The 19,074-nt window shown below is 46.6% G+C and overlaps 2 protein-coding genes across 3 annotated transcripts in view; one reads left to right on the forward strand and one right to left on the reverse strand.

The window, feature by feature from the left end:
* The window catches only part of PIGU (phosphatidylinositol glycan anchor biosynthesis class U), a 127,409-nt gene extending 124,418 nt beyond the window's left edge, over nucleotides 1-2,991 (forward strand). For both annotated transcript variants that reach the window (XM_060123977.1, XM_060123979.1), the window contains exon 12: nucleotides 2,827-2,991. In XM_060123977.1, the coding sequence (XP_059979960.1) occupies nucleotides 2,827-2,892 (66 nt within the window). In that variant the 3' untranslated portion in view covers nucleotides 2,893-2,991. The remainder of the gene's footprint in view (nucleotides 1-2,826) is intronic.
* DYNLRB1 (dynein light chain roadblock-type 1) lies at nucleotides 392-18,608 on the reverse strand. The gene is made up of 4 exons (XM_060123986.1): nucleotides 18,528-18,608; nucleotides 10,552-10,627; nucleotides 4,408-4,575; nucleotides 392-752 (listed from the first exon to the last, which is right to left on the reverse strand). The coding sequence occupies exons 1-4, from the start codon at nucleotides 18,528-18,530 to the stop codon at nucleotides 709-711; spliced, it is 291 nt and encodes a 96-aa protein (XP_059979969.1). The 5' UTR covers nucleotides 18,531-18,608; the 3' UTR covers nucleotides 392-708.
* Nucleotides 18,609-19,074: the final 466 nt, after the last annotated feature.

Genomic DNA, 19,074 nt, shown 5'->3' on the forward strand with positions numbered 1-19,074 from the left:
ACCTCAGGCAAGTCATTCTTGAGAACCCAACTTCCTCATCTTTAAGATGGCTTTACCACTCCGTCTGTAGGGAACTATGTGGATGATATAAGCCACACCTGGTACTCAACAAATTTCATTCCTTTCCTTTCCTTTCCCCAGTTAAGTGTAGTCGAAAAAAAGCTTTCAAAACATTGGTGGGGGTGAGAAATGATAAAAGGGGTGGCTAGGGACAAGAGGCCCAGAAACCAGGACACCAGACGTAAAACAGGTCCAGCACAGAAAGTGTGGCCACAGGTGCAGTATGGAGCACAATCCACCATGGGGGCACCGGGCTCAGCCTTCAGACCACGTGATTACACAGGAAGGGAGGCCTTTTCAACCTAGTGTTTAAAGACACACAGCAGGGAAAGCGGTTTGGTTATTTTTAGTTAAAGAAAAACAGCCTTTTCCAAGGGCAACAAAGTGAACTCAAAGTCAGAAGGAAACAGGGTGTGTGGGCTTCTCACAATCTCTTGCTCCATAAACCTGGATGGGATTTTCCTCCTGGAAAATCAGGTGCGACTGGCCAGAAGAGAGATGACTTTGGTGGGGTAGGTGGAGCTGCAGCCGGATTGGTCTGAGAGGGCTCTAAGGTGACTTCCATATGCCAGTCAGTTGACATGATTAATGCTATTATTCTTGAGGGGCATTAAATTAAGGAATGACGCAGGGAGCCAAGAGAGCGGCTTATTCGGTTGGATTCTGAATCACAATCAGGAAATAGTCTTTATCTGCAAAAGAGGAAAAATGAAAAAACAAATCACTAAATGTAAAATGGGAGAAAAACACACCACAAAGCCAATAAATCATTAAAACACCAACTGTAAAGTGGTGGTGGGGCAGAGAGGGATAAAAAGCATCAATACTCAGGCTGCTTCCAATTGCTGGGGAAACAGAAGATAAACTTGCAAATTTCCTATGGGGGCTTCTGCACATGTGGCTGCCACGAAGCGGGGCCCTCACCCTACCCGGCAGTGGTGCTCAGCAGCGCATCCTCATTTCTTTCTTTCTTTTTTTTTTATTTGGCTGCGTCAGGTCTTAGTTGTGGCATGAGGGATCTTTGTTGAGGCGTGCAGGATCTTTCCTTGTGGCGTGTGGGCTTCTCTCTAGTTGTGGCATACGCGTTTTTCTCTTGTTGAGGCATGTGGACTCAGTAGTTGTGGTGCGTGGGCTTAGCTGCCCTGCGGCATGTGGGATCTTAGTTCCCTGACCAGGGTTTGAACCCGCGTCCCCTGAATTGGAAGGCGAATTCTTAACCAGTGGACCACCAGGGAAGTCCCCGCATCCTCATTTCTAATCTTCCCAGTACCAACAGGGAGGTAGGATTATCACGTTTTTGGGGGTAGGGAAACTCAGGTTCAACGTTTCCTACAGCAATTGTTCTCAAACTACGGGGTGTCGGAATCACTTGGAAGGCTGTTTAAAACAACACTGCTGGTCCCACCCCCAGGGCTTTGGACTCAGTGGGTCTGGGGTGGAGCCAGATAATTTGCATTTTTAACAAGTTCCCAGGTGATGCTGATGCTGCACGAAGAACCACTAGTTTAAGGTTACCCAGCTAATTAGTATCAAAGATAGAATTCTAACCTCAAGCCCGCTAGTCTTGGGTTAATGTCAGTTCTGTCATAAGTTCAGTTGCTAGCCTTCCAGAGCCTCCTGGAGTAGAAAATTTCAAAGGCACCAGGTCAAAGGGGTCCAAAGCTACCTGAATTTCAGCTCTGGGGATCCAGCCAGTCAGAAGGAATGTCCATCATGAAATCATAGCAAGTCCAAGTCCTCTGGGGTGAGCCTGACTGCCTCTTACTTTATAAAAGAGGAAGTGGGAGAAGCGGGGTGTTTCAGCTTTGCCCACTTAATAATCAAACTGCAAACATTCACGAAGGCTTCCACGTGCTGGCTCTGGGTCAATCACTTCTCATACAGCACCTCAATGAATCCTTGAATCACTCTATGAGGCAGGGCCCAGTGTTTTCTCATTTTTACTAATGAGAACACTAAGGCTCAGATAATTAAATGACTTGCCCAAGCCAAGGTAAACACGCCAGGTGGGGTAGCTGGGTTTGACTCAGATGCTGAATGCCTCTGGTCTGCCCCCCTGCTGAACATGTGAAAAATGGCAGGACCTTGGCCATGTCTGCTTTGGGTCTGTTCAGATTCAAGCCTGAAGCTTGCTTCTTCCCATGACAATGGACATCTGGGAAGGAACAGATATTATAAGACTTAAGTTTCATGGCTAAGCAATCTGCATAAGTGAAAAATCACTAATAAAAATAGAAATAATTAACAAGCCACCGATAAAACTGATAAAAACAGATACTATTAGCAATACCAGTGTCTTTTCTTCCGAATAATCAAGCTCTACATTCAGTAATAGCACTCCCAGTGCTCTGTGGGAAGCAGTGTGTTAAAACTTGATTACACTGTGTTAACTCAGCTGTTCCAGAGCAGACACTCCTGGAAGCTTTAAGCCAAGAGATGCTGTCCACCGAGAGCCTGTCCACTTGGAGGCCACATAATTTGTCCTTGCTTCACACTGTGAGCTTCCAGGTGGGGCACAAGGTCTGCTCTGATTTCGAGGGTTGGTAGCCTAATTTCTAGGGGAGTGGAGGTTTGTCTGTAATCACACGGCATGAAGTCTTGGGAGGGATGCGAGTTCAAATCTGATTCCAAGTCTTTCTGCCCAAACTCGTGCCAACATACTCAACCAGATGAGGCATCTCAGAATACCAGAGCAGTAATGGCCCCTACTAGACACTTTACAGATGTGGAAACAGAGGTTCGGAGGTGTTCTGTGATTTGCTACAGGTCATGCTCGTAAGAGGTGAAGCCGGGAAAACAGATGCTGTGCCTGCTGCAGTCTATTTTTGCTGACAGAATCAGAGACCTCATCATTGGTCGGAGATGCATTAGACAGTGATTAAATTGATAAACAGTGTATGTATGTTTTTGGAATAAATGACTCTGAAGTTATCCTAGGTTCTTATTTGTGACTGACCTGCTCTGTCCCCACCCCTCCAGGGAGTGTCCCCAGGAGACTGTGGGCCCCTGTGACTGGCTCTATGGGTCTCTCCTTCACATCCTTCCAAGCAGCTCAACTGGACCCGAACAGGCCTGGGAACAGAACCAATATTGCTCTGCTGCAAGGAGTGGTTGACCACCATCAAATACCTCAGAATTCTGCAGCCAGCCTCCTCGGCACCTGTGTTGCAAAGCCCAGGGGCAGTCAATGTCCCAGCCTCCCCACTGCCCTCTTTCATCTAGACCCCCAATCACAATCCTATCACCTCCTGCCTTAAAACACCTCTGCTCACAGGGTCAAGTCCATGCAGCTGAGTTTGGCGTTTGAGGCCCCTTCTAAACTGGACGAAACATATCACCTCACACTCCTTCCTACACATATCCTGGTGCCCTAGACAAGCTGCACTGCTGCCGCCTCCATCACCACGTGCACATTTAGCTCAGGCACACTCAACCACCGGGCTCAGCCAAAATGGAGATGGAGGGGGAGAAGTAACTGCAAAAACAGTCCTGGAGGATCCACCACTCCAGGCTGTGCATGTGAGTGAGGTGAGGCAGGGCAGGGCAGGTGGCCCTGCTGTCCCCTCCTGTGGTCCTAGTCCTTATGGGTTCCTCCCACGGTAAGCATCTCATCATCCTGAGAATGATCCTAACACCTAAGACAGGTATTGTTTGCACCACACAGTCCCCAAGTGCAAGCCAAGCACTTCATGTGAAACAAAATCAGCAATCTCTTCCAGTGCTGGAGGAAGGGCTGTCTGCATGGGGTCCAGAGAAATAGGACTATCGTTTGGAAGTGGGCAAATTAACATTTTTTCAAGGATAAAATAGCACATGGTGTTTTTGCCTCACTTTGGTTTAGAAGCACTGAATTCCTTTTTCTTCAAGCGTAGCTTTCCCACCCCCAGCACCCCCAAGCCCCACCCTGCTTGCTTACTCTTCACCTGTGCCCTCAAGACTTAGCTCAAGTGCTCCCTCCTCTGGGAAGCCTTTGCTGACCGCCACAAGCAGCCACAAGCAGCCCTAATCACACCCTCCTCTATGTTCCCAAGTGCTCCTTGAATTCCCCCACATCAAGGTGAGGATTACACTGTGATGCTTATATGTCTCTCTCCCCCATGAGAACATAATTCCCCGCTGTGGCCTAGAACCCAGGATGGGGTCTGGCCTAGAGTCACTGTGAACGGGTACTTGTTGGGGACGCCAGCTGGAGACAGGCCAGGTGGTAAGGCAATCAAATCTGTACCTTCTGCTCTTCAGGCCTTTCTGTGGAACCTATGGAGACACCCATGTGCTAAGCTGTCCTGATAGGTACAGAGCATGCACTGTGAGGGTCTGCTCCTAAGTGGGGTGTGGAAGACCCCTTACCTGGTGCAACCATAATTTCATTTTTCTTGGAGCGAATTCGAAGGAAGGTGAGGTCATTCTGGGGGTCAATTTCACGCACGGTGCTCCGGGCCTTCAAGATGAAGTTGTGCATGAGGTTGGCGTACTGTGTGGTGGTGGGATTGTCCATGGTGCTCTTGATGGGAATGCCTGAGGGGAGAGAAGACAGAGACTGAGCAGAACATTGGGGTCCCTTTCTGCCCAGCTCTTAGCCCCACACCCATAATTCTAGTCTAGACTGGCAGTTAACAGTCAAGGCCCACTATTTACTGAAAGCTTGACAGGCAAGTGTTGAGCACTTGAAGTATGTCAACACCAGTCCCCAGAACTACTCTAAGGGTGGCGTCACCATCTTTACTTGCCAATGAGGCAACAGAAACTCTGAGTGGTGAGGTGGCCTGCCTGTGGTCACACAGCAGGTAAAGAGAAGCAGTGGGGTCAGGATTCAAATGCAGGCCTGTTGGCTCGACTGCCAGGCTCCTTTCACAGGGCCACATCATACTGGCTCGTTTCCAGCAAAAGAAGGAGAGACTATCATTCATAACACTTCTAACAGAAACAAGGAGAATACCTCCTACAAATCTGTAAATACTAAAAAGTAGATAGAAGAAGAAAGGTCAGCCCGTGTCAAGATAGAACCATCAGTGGTGTGATGGTTATTATTATTATTTTTTTTTATTTATTTATTTTTAATTTATTTTTATTTTTGGCTGCACTGGGTCTTCGTTGCTGCGCGTGGGCTTTCTATAGTTGCAGCGAGCGGGGGCTACTCTTCATTGCGGTGCGTGGGCTTCTCATTGAGGTGGCTTCTCTTGTTGCAGAGCACGGGCTCTAGGCACATGGGCTTCAGTAGTTGTGGCTCGTGGATTCTAGCGCGCAGGCTCAGTAGTGGCGCACGGGCTTAGATCGTCCACGGCATGTGGGATCTTCCCGGACCAGGGCTCGAACCCGTGTCCCCTGCATTGGGAGGCGGATTCTTAACCACAGTGCCACCAGGGAAGCCCAGCCCAGTTATAAACACACTGTCTATACACATGACTGTGCCCCCAATTTAAAGCCTGTTTCTCTGTCTGCAAACACCCTTGTAAACAGCATTGCTACTGCTTTCAATGAGCCCACAAGTGGCCATTCCACGGGGTTAATCATTCCCCTGTTGCTGGGTACTAAGGCTGGAGTTTTTACTTAATTACTGTGCAGTGAACAACGTCCTGCATCAAGCCCTTTCTGTTTTGAGGGCTGCTTCCTTGTGATGAACTATTAAATGGACCTCCCTCACTGGACAGTGCCTATTGTCATGGAGGTGAGGAAGAGGGCTCAGCTTGAGCCACCTCAGGCCACAATTGGGTCATAAGGTGCCTATGAATCACTGTAACATGTCAGCAGAAGGCTCCATCAATGAGGCCCTGAGTGCCCACAGCTGACAGGCCCTTGTGACAAATGTGGCCCAAGTGGCTCCCCACACGTAAGTGGCTGGATTTGGGGTCCAGGACCCTGCTATCTGGCCCATAGCAGACCAGCTGAGGGATCAGCCAAAGACAGTCACCCTCAGGCCTACCCATGAGTGGCAAGAAACTGATCCAACCTTGTCTTACTAGGGTAGAGGAACATGAGAGTGGGCAGAAGAGGGCATGGTAGCAGGAGAAGCAGCTGAGTCACAGAAGCTGGTTTCAGCCAAGTGGAGTTATGAGAACAGGTTGTAGTGATCACTTGTCTTTAAGGGACAAGATGACCAGGTCACCAGGGCTGCTGTTGGGTCCTGGATGGCAACAATGTACCCACCAGAGCCCCACGAGGCCTCATTCAATAGTGGAACCCTCCTGAGGTTGGCAGTATAAGCAGCTGAGGAGAGGACTGAGCAGGAACTCTGAAATCTGATGACCTGGGCTTATACCCCGGCTCTGCCCCTTTGTGGCTGTGGCCTTACACAAGTGAACCTCTCTGAGCCTCCATTTCCTCATCTGTGCTTCAAAGTGCTGCTGTGAGGATTAAATATGGGTTAATTCATTTGAGAATATTTAGCAACAGTATGCATGTAATAAGTGTTGATTTATTATCAACATCACCCACACAGTAAATCCCATCCCCCAGGAAACTTGAGGGGCCAGTCTCGAGGCCTGGCAAAGTTTGGGTATCAAACTTCTTGACCTTCTCTTTTACATACCACAAGGCCACCTTCTCTCACGTCCCTCTGCCTTGAACTTTCTTTCCCTCCCCTATTCTCTCCTGACTCCCACTGTCCCTCATGTCTCCATCCACCCCCAGATGTGGTCAGTGCCCTCATTCTACAGTCCCGGCACCATGCAATTGTCCTTCAGAGCAGTTAACTCGAGTTTGGTATCACGACTTTATGGAAGTGATCATTATGTTTGCCCCCCCAGCAGACTTTAAGCTCCCTGGGGGCCAGAACCAGGTCTGCTGTGCTCACCAGTGTCTTTAGAGAGACTGCATTAAGCATTTATGGCTGTTGATAAATGAGTAGACACAGGTGTACTTCTAGTAGTTCAAATACTGTCACGGGACCTCCCTAGTGGTCCAGTGGTTAAGACTCCGTGCTCCCAATGCAGGGGGCCGGGGTTTGATCTCTGGTCAGGGAACTAGATCCCACATGCAGCAACTACGAGTTTGCACGCCGCAACTAAAGATCCCACACGTGGCAACAAAGATCAAGCACGGCGCAACGAAGACCCAGTGCAGCCAAATAAATAAATATTTAAAATAAACAAATACCCCAAAACCCCCAATACTGTCATGAATGTGATCACATTTCTGCCAAGTGAGACACTGTGTAAAGGAGAAAAGAAACTAACTTCTTGTTCGCTCACTTTAAAAACAAAAGAAAACATGGAGCTGGCAGGGTGGGGATGGAGGGCAGGGACCAAAACTGGGGATAATTTCAAACAAGGACGAGATAATTCCAGATTCACAGGATGCCAGAGCTGGGGAACACCTCACAGACAGCCTAATGACTAGGCTGCCTATTCTAGGCCTTTGCCCTCACAAACGGGCACTGTGCAGCCCACAGAAGTGGCTGGTCACCTCGAAGGCATGATTTCTAATCTGGGGCTCAGATCTGTCAGGTTGTATAGCCAGGTCCTCTCACCAAACCCACCTCTATCAATCAACAATTAAAAAACATTAACAAAATTTAACAGATGTTTATTAAGCACAAACTTTGTGTCAGCATTGTTGCAGGTGCTGGGGACACAGTAGTGAACACAAGAGATAAATCCCTGCCCTCAGAGAGTTTACATATTTGAGTCTTTTATTTTGCCCTGTGTGGGTAGCAGCAGAAGATGGCAGGGGGTCTGGAGAGGTACAAATAGAATGTTCCTTACATTCTTCTTTCTTTTTTAAAAATAAATTTATTTATTTATTTTACTTTTGGCTGCGCTGGGTCTTCACTGCTGCACGCGGGCTTTCTCTAGCTGCGGTGAGCGGGGGCTACTCTTCGTTGCGGTGCGCAGGCTTCTCATTGCGGTGGCTTCTCTTGTGGGGCACGGGCTCTAGGCGTGCGGGCTTCAGTAGTTGCGGCACGTGGGCTTCAGTAGTTGTGGCTCGTGGGCTCAGTAGTTGTGATGCATGGGCTTAGTCGCTCCACGGCATGTGGGATCTTCCTGGACCAGGGCTCGAACCCGTGTCCCCTGCATTGGCAGGTGGATTCTTAACCACTGCACCACCAGGGAAGCCCTGTTCCTTACATTCTTGGTTAAGTCTGCTTAAACTCACACTTTTATTATGAAACACCATTTAGATTTGGCCAAGGCTGAGACGTCAACAGGCAGTGGCAGGTGGTTGCTAAGTGATTGGGACAAGAGCATGTCATGATTTTAGGGGCGGGAAGCAATCCCTCTGGGCTGGGATGGTCAGGGAAGGCATCCTGCAGGAAGAGGCAGCTGAGCTGAATCATGGGGGTAGGAAAGCCTGAGAGGGGTAATAAAGGTCCCTAATACAATCATCCTTAACTGATCACCTCTAACGGAAGTCTTCAGAGGGCTTAAGGGCCCCACAGAGCAGTGAGTTCTGACCACCTCCATCTATGGCTGGGTGATCTCAAGCAGGTTACCTCACCGCTCTCAGCTTCCAGTTTCTCATCTGAAAAACGGGCAAACATCCCTGCTTTGCAGGGTCACTGTGTGAAATGTAAATGAGAGACTGAAGTGGGAGCTCCGTGAATGGAACATAAATTAAAAATAAACACAGGGACTTCCCTGGCAGTCCTGTGGTTAAGGCTCTGTGCTTCCATTGCAGGGGACATGGGTTTGATCCCTGGTTGGGGAACTAAGATCCCACATGCCACGTGGCATGGCCAATAAATAAATAAATAAACACACACACACACACACACAATAATTTTTAACATTCATATGGCATTTACTATACATCAGGCACCGTTCTAAATGCTTCCCTTAGAAGAAAGTAGTATGACTGTCCACATTTTACAGATGAGGAAACTGGAACAGAGAGGTTATGTGACTTGTTAAGATCATACAGTTGATAAGTAAGTAGGGTCAGGATTCAAACCCAGGCAGTCTGGTTCCGCATTCCATACTCTTAGCCACTGTGCCATACTGCCACATTAGTATACAAAAAATAAGTCCTCATCATTAGTATCCAAAAGGTGGTAAGCAGTTGGAGCTATATTTTCCAAATGAAAAAGCTCAACTTTTGGGGCAGTTTTAAGGCAAGAATGAAGGCTTGTGGTTTGGAATACTACTGGAAGCTTAGGGGTCCCAGCTGGGGAGTCGGCCCCTAGGGCTGTTCCCTCCCCATCTGGGGTCAAAAATGTCCAGTCCCAGAAGAGAGTCTTTTTCTGAGTGACATACAGTCTTTTGGGTCTTGGAGCAAGAAGCTCCCTGTAGCAAGGACCAACCACTCCATTTAAGGCAGCTAAGTTCTGAAGAGGAAGGGGAAGCCTCAGGCCACCCAGTTGATCAGTGGTGGATCCGACCTGCCTCCCAGTGTCCTCTGGGCTCCCCAACCTGCTGCCTCCTTTGAACGCAATGACCTCGTGGTTTAATTAGAGTCTGACAAAGCTGGGGAGCACACTCTGCCTGGCTCTGGGCTGTCCAGGATCTGACGACTTGGAAAACAACATTCTGAGGACATGCCACCTTCAATTTGTCACCCTTGGTGACTTTCATTCTGCTCTATTTAAGTAGGCACTGTTGAGAATTCTGCCTTTCCAAAACAAGGCCCAGAATGACAATGCATACACACAGAGGCTCTCAAGGAGCTCAAACAAAGCAGAGCTGACTGAATGCACCAGATTTGAGAATCGGGGGAGCCCAGCTGGGTGACCCTGGACATGGCCTGGGACATAGTCCAGCAGCCACCCTCTGGTCCTTCACAGCACAGTGTGGGAGAAAGAGCACAAGTGTGTTCAGACAGACTTGGGATGAAATCTTGGCTCTATAATGGTAGGTGAATCAATTAAATTTCTCGACTCACTCTTCTCCACTGCAAAATGGAGACAACAGAGCTGCTTCAAGGGATAAGTGAAAAAATACGTTTTGTGAAGCACCAGCCCATGGCCTGGCACAGAATAGTTGTGTGATAATGTTAGTTCCCTTCTTCACCACGTCTACTGCAGTATGAGAAAATTAGCATCTGTACTCTTCTAGTTGTTGAAATAATGTCCCAGAAGAGGAGGGAAAACTATAGGCCCAAAGAAGTTGACAAGAGTATTATCTAGCAAAAAAAAGTAGAAACAGCATAAATGTAGGATGGTCAATAAACATTGTACTGGCAGTTAAAAATTTTGTTTATATAAACCACGGAGCAAAAAAAACCCAAAAAACCAAACAAACAAAAACTCATGAGTAAAACATATGCAAAAGAGTAACAACTATAATTATGACCAAGAGAAAATGCACCTGGACAAGGGCTGAAAAAGTATGGCATACTGAAAAGTATGATGTGTCAGGGCAGTGGGATAGAGTGAATTTTTCCTTTTTTTAAATTTAGAATTCTAGTAATAGTGCTTGGACACTAGAGGTGTTTAAAAAAAAAGGGGGTGAGAAATAGATCAGGTAATGAGAGGTTTAGTAAAAAGCAAGTGTTATGCTGTGTTGGGCTATTTTCTGGGGGCCTGCGTGCACTCAGGTCACGGCCGGAAGGAGGGTGTACCTTCTGTGTTCACCACGATGATTCCCTGCACGCCCTTCTGGCTCTGAAGTCGCTTCAGTGTCTCCTCCACCTCTGCCTGCCAGAGAGAATAAGACCAAGGTTAGGAGGGGTCAGGAAGGCTGGATCAACTCCCTCACAGCCCTGGCAGACGCATCACACATTCCAACAACAAGTAAGTAACACCCAGGCACGTGGCACTTCCTGAAAGCTCCCCAGGCCTATTTGGAATGGTCTCTAGGCCACCACCAGCATCTAAACCATCATCTTCCCAGTATGGGGTGGGGCTGTGCTCCTGGCCCTTTGCCCACCAGGGGCCCTTTGCCCCTCAGCTATTAGGGAGCAGAATTCAAATACCATTCCCAGGAGTACAGACACAACCATGACTCACATATTTGGTACAGATGGGGGACAAACCAGAGGACTCCAATGATTAAAAAAAACCCAAACAGGGGTGTCTAACAGGAAGGAGACACATCATCATTTGTGGCCCAAAGAGCACAACTGAAAACACTCCAAAGGAAGCAAAATGATCCCATGAGGATAGACTCAGTGACCTAATAAGCTGGCACCTGAGATAGGGTGACACGTGGCACACAGCCATAGCAAATGCTGAGGAAGGGGCTCATTAATCCTGCATCTCCGGGTGCTAGTCTGGGTGGGATACTCTGGCACATGGAATTTGTAAACAGGGTGGACAGACTTCGGGCCCTCACCTTGCAAGCCCTTCTCTATTATTATTCCCATCTCTTTTACCCTTCCATCCACTCTCCACCTACATGTCCATACCTCCCTGTCTCCACATCTTTTTACCCGAACAAGGCCTCTTCTCTGCTGAAATCCAGCAAACTCTTCTAGATCATCTAAGATATCACCTCCTCCATGAAGCCTTGACTGTACCTCTCTGGGGATGCATTAGGTGCTGCTTTACTTGGAGTCTCTATAATGGTCTGCAGAGTAGGGGTTCAACAAATAGCTGTTAAACTGAACTAGGTCTAACTCTTCCTGTGGACGGAGACTGGCCCGAAGTGTTTGTTCTCAGGAGATCCCTTCTGTACCCATCCAGAATCTAGTCAGAAGCTCCTCACAGGCCGAGAGTCAGACTATGTTGGAAACAGAGGCTCTGTTCACCAAGAGAGTGGTCCCCCACCCTCATGGGCTAATGAGTTGGCCCAGGGGGAGGAGCTTCTAAACAGTGGACGGAGATGGCACAAAGATTGTTTTTCTAGTAGGCACAAGCCTCACAATCCAGTCTCTGCCACCCACTCCCCAATGACATGTGAATACTCTCAAATGCCAGAGGGAAGGGCAAACAAGTTCCTTCTACAAAATGGCAGAGAGCCTAATGCCTCTATAATCTGGAGCCTTGGTAAAAGGACAGGGCTAGCTATGTGGATGTGAGAGTATAATACCGTGGGTTATACACGTATGGGATCATAATTCATTCAGCAGACTTTCAGTGAGCTCCTACCACACACTATTCTGGAGAGGAGCGGTAAAGTATGATAGTGGTCAAAACTACACAGTACTCAATCTGACCTGGTAACCCTCCTGGAAATTCATCCTAAGGAAATAATCCAAAAGAACTAAAAGAACACAGCAAGATGTTTGCTGCAGTGACATCTGCAATAACAAAAAAGCAGGAGGAGCTCAAAATGCCCAGTAATTAGGGAAAAGGCCAAGGAAATTTTGGAATGTCCGTTCACAGGAATATAATACATACATTAACAATGGGGATCAGAATATTTATACCACCACAAAGAGAAAGTGCTGTGAGATTGCATACATATGAAAACAAGAAGAGGGCTAGGATTATGGAAAAAAATAAAAAGTCACACTGAGAGCAGAGAAGTATAGATTAGGTTTTCGTTTCTTTCTCTTTTTTTTAAACAGCCTCTTTATTATATTGTTTCTATTTTTTATATAATAATTCCACATATATATCTATTTATTTGTTTATTTATTTGGCTGCATTGGGTCTCAGTTGTGGCACACAGGATCTTTCGTGGCGGTGCTTGGGCTTCTCTCCAGTTGTGGCTCGTGGGCTGCAGGGTGTGTGAGCTCTGTAGTTTGCAGCATGCAGCCTCTCTCCTTGAGGCACGTGAACACAGTAGCTGTGGCACACGGGCTTAGTTGCCCCGCGGCATGTGGGATCTTAGTTCCCCGACCAGGGATTGAACCCGCATCCCCTGCATTGGTAGGCGGATTTTTTACCACTGGACCACCAGGGAAGTCCCCATTGTTTCTATTTAAAAACTTTTTTTTAACCCATCTCTCTGTGTATCCAAGCGATCAGACATCTCTGATTTGGGAACAGGGCTCTGACATTCTCAGCATTATGAGAATAAGAATATATAGGAATAAGTAGGATGGCAATTTAGGACAGCTCAAACAATCTGCAATCAAACTGGGGAGGGGGCAGGGCTTCCCTGGTGGTGCAGTGGTTGAGAGTCCGCCTGCCGATGCAGGGGACACGGGTTTGTGCCCCGGTCTGGGAAGATCCCACATGCCGCGGAGCGGCTAGGCGCATGAACCACGGCCGCTGAGCCTGCGCGTCCAGAGCCTGTGCTCCGCAACGGGAGAGGCCACAACAGCGAGAGGCCTGCGTACCACAAAAAAAAAAAAAAAAAAAAAACTGGGGACAGGGCAAACTAAAACCAAAGATGCCAGAATCGAAGTCCAAATTACCCCTGGAGATTGGAAAGTGAGGCTGAAATGAAAAAGATGAAATTTCATAAGACTGCTATTCATTCAATAACTATATGGGAAACTTCTATGTGCCAGATGTTGTTTTAGGCCTAGGGATGCTGTATTGAACAAAATATGACAAAAATCCCTGCTCTCATGAAGCTGACATTGGTGGGTGGGGGGAGGGAATCAGACATTAAAAAAAACAAATAAAATACAAATGTCAAATACAGTAGGGATGGGGGATCTGGAATGCAGGGGATGACGGCAATTTTAAACAAGGTGGTCAGAGAAGGCCTCACTAAGGTGATAGTTGAGTAGAGATCTGAAAGGAAACGAGGGAGCTAAGCATGCAGATTTCTAGGGAGAGTGTTCCAGAAAAAAAAGCAAAGGAGCCAGTGTGGCTGAGGGCAGTGAGTGGCAGGCAGCCAGATGAGGGAGGGAGCCAGGATCAGACTAGATTTCAGGGGGCCTCATAGACCAGAGTAATGACTTTGGTTTTTAATGGGGAGGGTGTGAGGAGCCACTAGCAGGTTTTGAGGTGAGCAGTGACAAGATCTCTTTCAAAAGGATGGCCCTGGCTGCTGTGTGGAGAATGGACTGCAGGGGGCAAGCACAGCCTGCCTGAGCCCGGGGCCTGGCATGTGCTGCTCCTTCTGAAAGCAGCAACCTTCTCTCCCTCACTCAACCACTTGATGTAACTAACTCCCAACTCTTTGGACTCAGCTCATGAGCCTCCTATGGGAGGCCTTCTTTGACACCTGCCCCTCTTCTAGGTACCCACGCACGCTGACTCCATTGCACTTATCACAATGGAGTGTAACTGCCTGTTTTGCATCTGTCTCCTCCTCCAGACCCAAGGCACCCTGGGAGCAGGAACCTAGACTTTGTAATCCCAGTACCTGGTACAGCATAGGCTCAATAGATACTTAAGGAACAAATAAAAACCATTTCTACAACCATGTTTTACAAAAACCAACCTTTTTAAGTACAGTACCCAGGGTGAAAAGGAGCTAAGGTTTAGTTGATCCTAAATTTAATGAGAACCAACTACTGAGATCTGACTGCTTAAAAAGTAAACACACTTACCAAGAAAAGGAGGACATACACATATACTCAGAATCTGCTACAGGTCGGATATTAGGATGAATGTTTTCAGACACGTCTCATCTGAACCTTCCATGGTTAGTATGATCTCCATTTTACAATGAGAAAAACCAAGGTTCAGAAAGGAGAAGAGTTTTTGCCCAAAAACACACAGCAGGTCAAGAGAAGAGCTGAGGGACTTCCCTGGTGGTGCAGTGGTTAAGAATCCGCCTGCCAAGGCAGGGGACATGGGTTTGATCCCTGGTCTGGGAAGATCCCACATGCCGTGCAGCAACTAAGCCCGTGTGTCACAACTACCGAGCCTGCACTCTAGAGCCCATAAGCAACATTACTGAGCCCGAGTGCCACAACTACTGAAGCCCACGTGCCTAGTGCCCGTGCTCTGCAACAAGAGAAGCCACCGCAATGAGAAGCCCTCACACTGCAACAGAGAGTAGCCCCCACTCACTGCAACTAGAGAAAAGCCCAAAATGCAGCCCCAAATAAATAAATAAATTTTAAAAAAAAGAGAAGAGCTGCATATACCACTGACCACAAATGATGAGGTCCCAGTCCTCAGGGAGTTCACATTTTGGTGGAAGAGAACTTCAAAAACAAATGACCAAGATTCTTGCAGGGTACAGGGATGGGGTGGGGGTGGGGGTGGGGGTGGGGGGGCGGGGAGGATGCTACTTGACAAGTGTGGTCAGGAACACCTGAAGATGTAATCTTTAACTAAATGATGAGAAAGAAAAGCACTCCACACAATGGGATGAAAGCAAAGGCAGTGAACTGGGAAGGAGTCTGGCAAGTTCAAAGGAATAAAGAGAACCAGTAATGCCAAGGTTTTTGATTCTTTGCTAATCTGACAGGCAAAACCCAAGTAATAGAAAGCCAACTTTTCTTTAATGTTTAAGAATTATCAGTGAGGTTCGTCAGAAAAATAAAAAACAAAAAACTTATCAGTGAAGTTAAAGTGGAATTTGCTTGCATCTCTCCTTTTTTGAGTCTTGATTTTTCCATATATCTTACTGATTTTCAAAAACTTATGTTAGAAATATTAGACTTTTGTCCATCATATAAATTACACTTCTTCCACTTTTCAAATGTAACCTTATGATTTTTTTCAATAATCAGAAGTTCAAAATTTTTATGTAGTCAAATTTAATAAAAAATTTTTCCTGGAAGACTAGAAAATAGCTTCTCCAATCTGACCCCAACCAGTAGCGTGGGGCTAGGCCTGGGTGAGTGGGGGTCATGAGGTCTAGAGGAGGCACCGCACACCTGCTTTCAGGAGAAAATGCTTAAAACAAACTTCAAGTTCAGCCCTGAGGAGCCAAGAAAGAAAACAAATGATGCCAAAAAGACACAAGCAGCAACAGAGACATCTGCAGATGGGAAAGGAGTCCTAGTTAGGCATCCAAGTCATGCCACCTTTGTCTTTAAAGTTTGTCATCCCTGCAGTGCTAGCCAACTGGTACCAGAAATATCTGAGTGGATATTCTGGGTCGGCTCACATCCCCAAATTCCTGTCCTGCTCCTAGAGACAGCCCAACTGGTATCCTCAGAACCCGGACTCTTTATTACTATTAACATGGGTGTCTGCATCAGAGAAGGGTTCTCTAGTTCCCAGCTGCATGTTGCTGACAGACAAAACAAACACACACACACACACACACACACACACACACAAAACAAACAAACAACAACAAAAACAAGCAGCAGTAAAACTCCAAGATTATTCATTGGTTTGGCATAGGAGGGATAACCATCTGAAGCAAACGATTCACAAAGGAATTGTGACCAATTTGACTAATAAGCATGAAATTTTTAATTGCTATAAAACAAAAATGAATTAAAAGGAGGGAAAAACATTTGCATCAAATAGAACAAAGGAGTAATTCCAAAATATCACACAGAATGATTATGTTTTTGAATGCTGGCAGTATTATGGCAAAACTGGTATGAAGGCAATACGACCTTTTGGGAAAGCTACAGGACAATACTATTGCGAGAACCTTAAGTGCTGGTCCCCTTGCCTCAGAAATTCTTTTCCTGAGAATTTCTCCTAAGGAAATAAACTAATAAATTAAAAAAAAAGACAAAGAAAACAAACTCTATGCATTCAGAGACATTCATCACAGTGTTATCTCTGTTAATGAACTAGAAGCAACCCAAATGTAAACCAGGGGAATGATTTGGCAAATTATGGTAAAAATATTTCATTGACTATTATGTAGTTACTAAAAATGATTCATTACAAAGATGATGCAGCAACAAAGTTATATGTCTTTGGACATTAAAACAAACAGAAACAAAAAACTAGCAGGTACATCTTGAAAAATAAGCATATGTGAACAAAGAGGAAGGAGAACGTACAAAGATGAAAATACTTGTGTGATGGAGTAAAACTGGATGCTAATTATGGATGATTTTTATATACCTCACCATCCTAAGGGGCAATTTGTCAGTTTCTACCACAATGTTGAAATATGCATGCCAGAAGTACCACTACTACATAACACTAACATAAGTGCAAAAAAAAAAAAAGACAAAAATAATACTGCAGCATTGCCTGGATTGAAAAACTGTAAACTATCTAAATGTATATACTGCAATAGAATGAATACAGTCCTTTAAAAGAATGAAGTAGATTTGTATTTATCGACATGGAAAAATATTTGATATCTTTTAGTGAACAGTAGGTTGCGGAATGAGATTATCTATACATATTAGCCTAAAGTAAACTTAATATGTATAAATACATATGTTCCAGTTTCATGTAATAAACAGGCTATATATAAATGTGCTTATGCACTAAACAAACCTGGAAGGAAACACACTCACTGTCAACAGTCATTACCAGAGGGAAGTGAGATAGGGACTACCTACACTTGCTACATTTACATACTTTGGTACTGCTTCAATTTGTTAAACTGTGCATCTAAATATGTTTTGCTTTTACGAATATCAACACACAACAGCATGGTACAGGTTGCAGGAAGCTACCATTTGTGTAAGAAAAAGAGGGGGCATATATACATGCTTGTATAGATATATTAATAAAAGAAACTAACAATGTTTCTGAAGGAGACTGAGGCTGGGTATCAGGGTTGGGTGGGAGATTTATTTCTCACTTAGATCGTTTCAGATTATTATTATTACTTTTTTTTACTGTAAGATTTATTTGTTAAAAAATTTTTTTAGTTTAAAAATTGATGTGCAAGATGAAGTTACTTCATCTATACTATAAACTAGCTAACTATATAAAGCAAAGTATACAGCTAAACTATATAAAGCAAAGTATACAGCTAAACTATATAAAGCAAAAACTGAAGAGAAAATGACTAATAGGAGTAATATGCCTAATTATAAGTCGTCACCTCCAGGTCACGGCACTGTTTCTTATTCCTTTTCAATTTTTCTTATAGACTTTAAATTCTTAAATAAGATTTCCGAAAACCATTCACATGACTTAACATTTAAAAGGTCTTTTCAAGTTTTTTACAAGTTAGGAGGATTAAACACACAAGAAAACAAACCTGTAAAGGCGTAAAGAGCCCACAGTTCTAGCCAGGAAGGCAGGAACCCCAAGGGTGGCTCCCGCTGGTTTCTGACTCATGCACCACGTCCCAGCGTCTCGCAAGAACCACAGGGACAGAAAGGCAGCAGTCGAGCTTCTAGGGTTCAAATACACCTCCGCCATTTCCTGGGGCAAGGCACTTAGCTTCACCAGGCTTTAGACTCCAAGTATGTAAAGGGGGGATAATGGTCGTACCTACTTCACACAGCTATGGTGAGGAGGAAGGGCAGGGTAGGTAAAGCGCTTAGCAGTGCCTGACACGAATTAAGCTTCCCGGAAGTGTAATCATTATTGTTGTTATCTCGCAACAAGGCCCAGGATGCTAGGAGGCAGAGGCCTGCGGGCCTGCCTCCCCATCTCCGTCAATCCTTCGCCGAGGCCCAAGCAACTGCTTCCGGTCTAGGGACAGCGGGATCCGGTGTCCCCTCGGTCTAGTCTGGAGGCCCGCGCCGCCCCAGTTCCGACCTCCAGACAACTCGGCCCCGGCCCCGCCCAGCCCCGCGGATACCCAGTCCAGCGCTAGGAGCCGCCCCCGGAGGATGGAAGGCCAGGCTCAGGGTGTTGGGAAGTCGTGCTCGGCCACCTCCCGGCCGCCTGCCACAAGCTCCCGGCAGACACTCACCATCTCGGACCGATCCGGTAGCTCCGCGTAGCCAACCCTCAGCCCTGTCCCGCTGCCTCTCTGCGCCTGCGCACAGCCCCCTGTCAAGGCGGACAGCCTCGGTAGCCTATCAGGAGCCAGCGTGGGACGGCTGGGCGGGAGGGTAGGTGGATCTTAGCTGCCCCAGGGCTCGAGGGAAACTTGCCCTGTGCCGTCCGAAGATGAACAGCAAAGGAGCACTTAAGCTATGGAAAATTCCTAATTCCCACTGTGCCGAAAAGACGCTGGTTCGCGTTGTTGGAAGAGGCTTTCAACTCTCAACCGAGGTCTGAGCTGGATCTGCAGGTTCTGGGTGGAGGGTGGTGAGCGATTCTGAAGGCGAGGACGGGGGTTGCTGAGACCTCCTCTCAGGCAAAATGAGGCGCGAAGCCAAAAAGCTCCGAAAACGCGGGAAAATCCGGAGTTCGGGCTGGAGTCAAGCGTTCCTGTGGTCTCCAGAGCGACTCCCTTGGGAATATTCCATGCAGGCTCTGAGAGAAGCGGTCAGGTCTAGCCTGGGAGTCTGCAG

Source organism: Lagenorhynchus albirostris, chromosome 15, assembly GCF_949774975.1.
Source record: "Lagenorhynchus albirostris chromosome 15, mLagAlb1.1, whole genome shotgun sequence".
Lineage (NCBI taxonomy): Eukaryota > Metazoa > Chordata > Mammalia > Artiodactyla > Delphinidae > Lagenorhynchus > Lagenorhynchus albirostris.

Bases quoted from the DNA above. Each gene is read 5' to 3' on its own strand.
- DYNLRB1 (XM_060123986.1), bottom strand. The intron at 4,576-10,551 runs GTACACCCTCCT...CTCTCCCCTCAG, and splicing joins CATCGTGGTGAACACAGAAG to GCATTCCCATCAAGAGCACC. The intron at 753-4,407 runs GTAAGGGGTCTT...CCTCTTTTGCAG, and splicing joins TGAAATTATGGTTGCACCAG to ATAAAGACTATTTCCTGATT.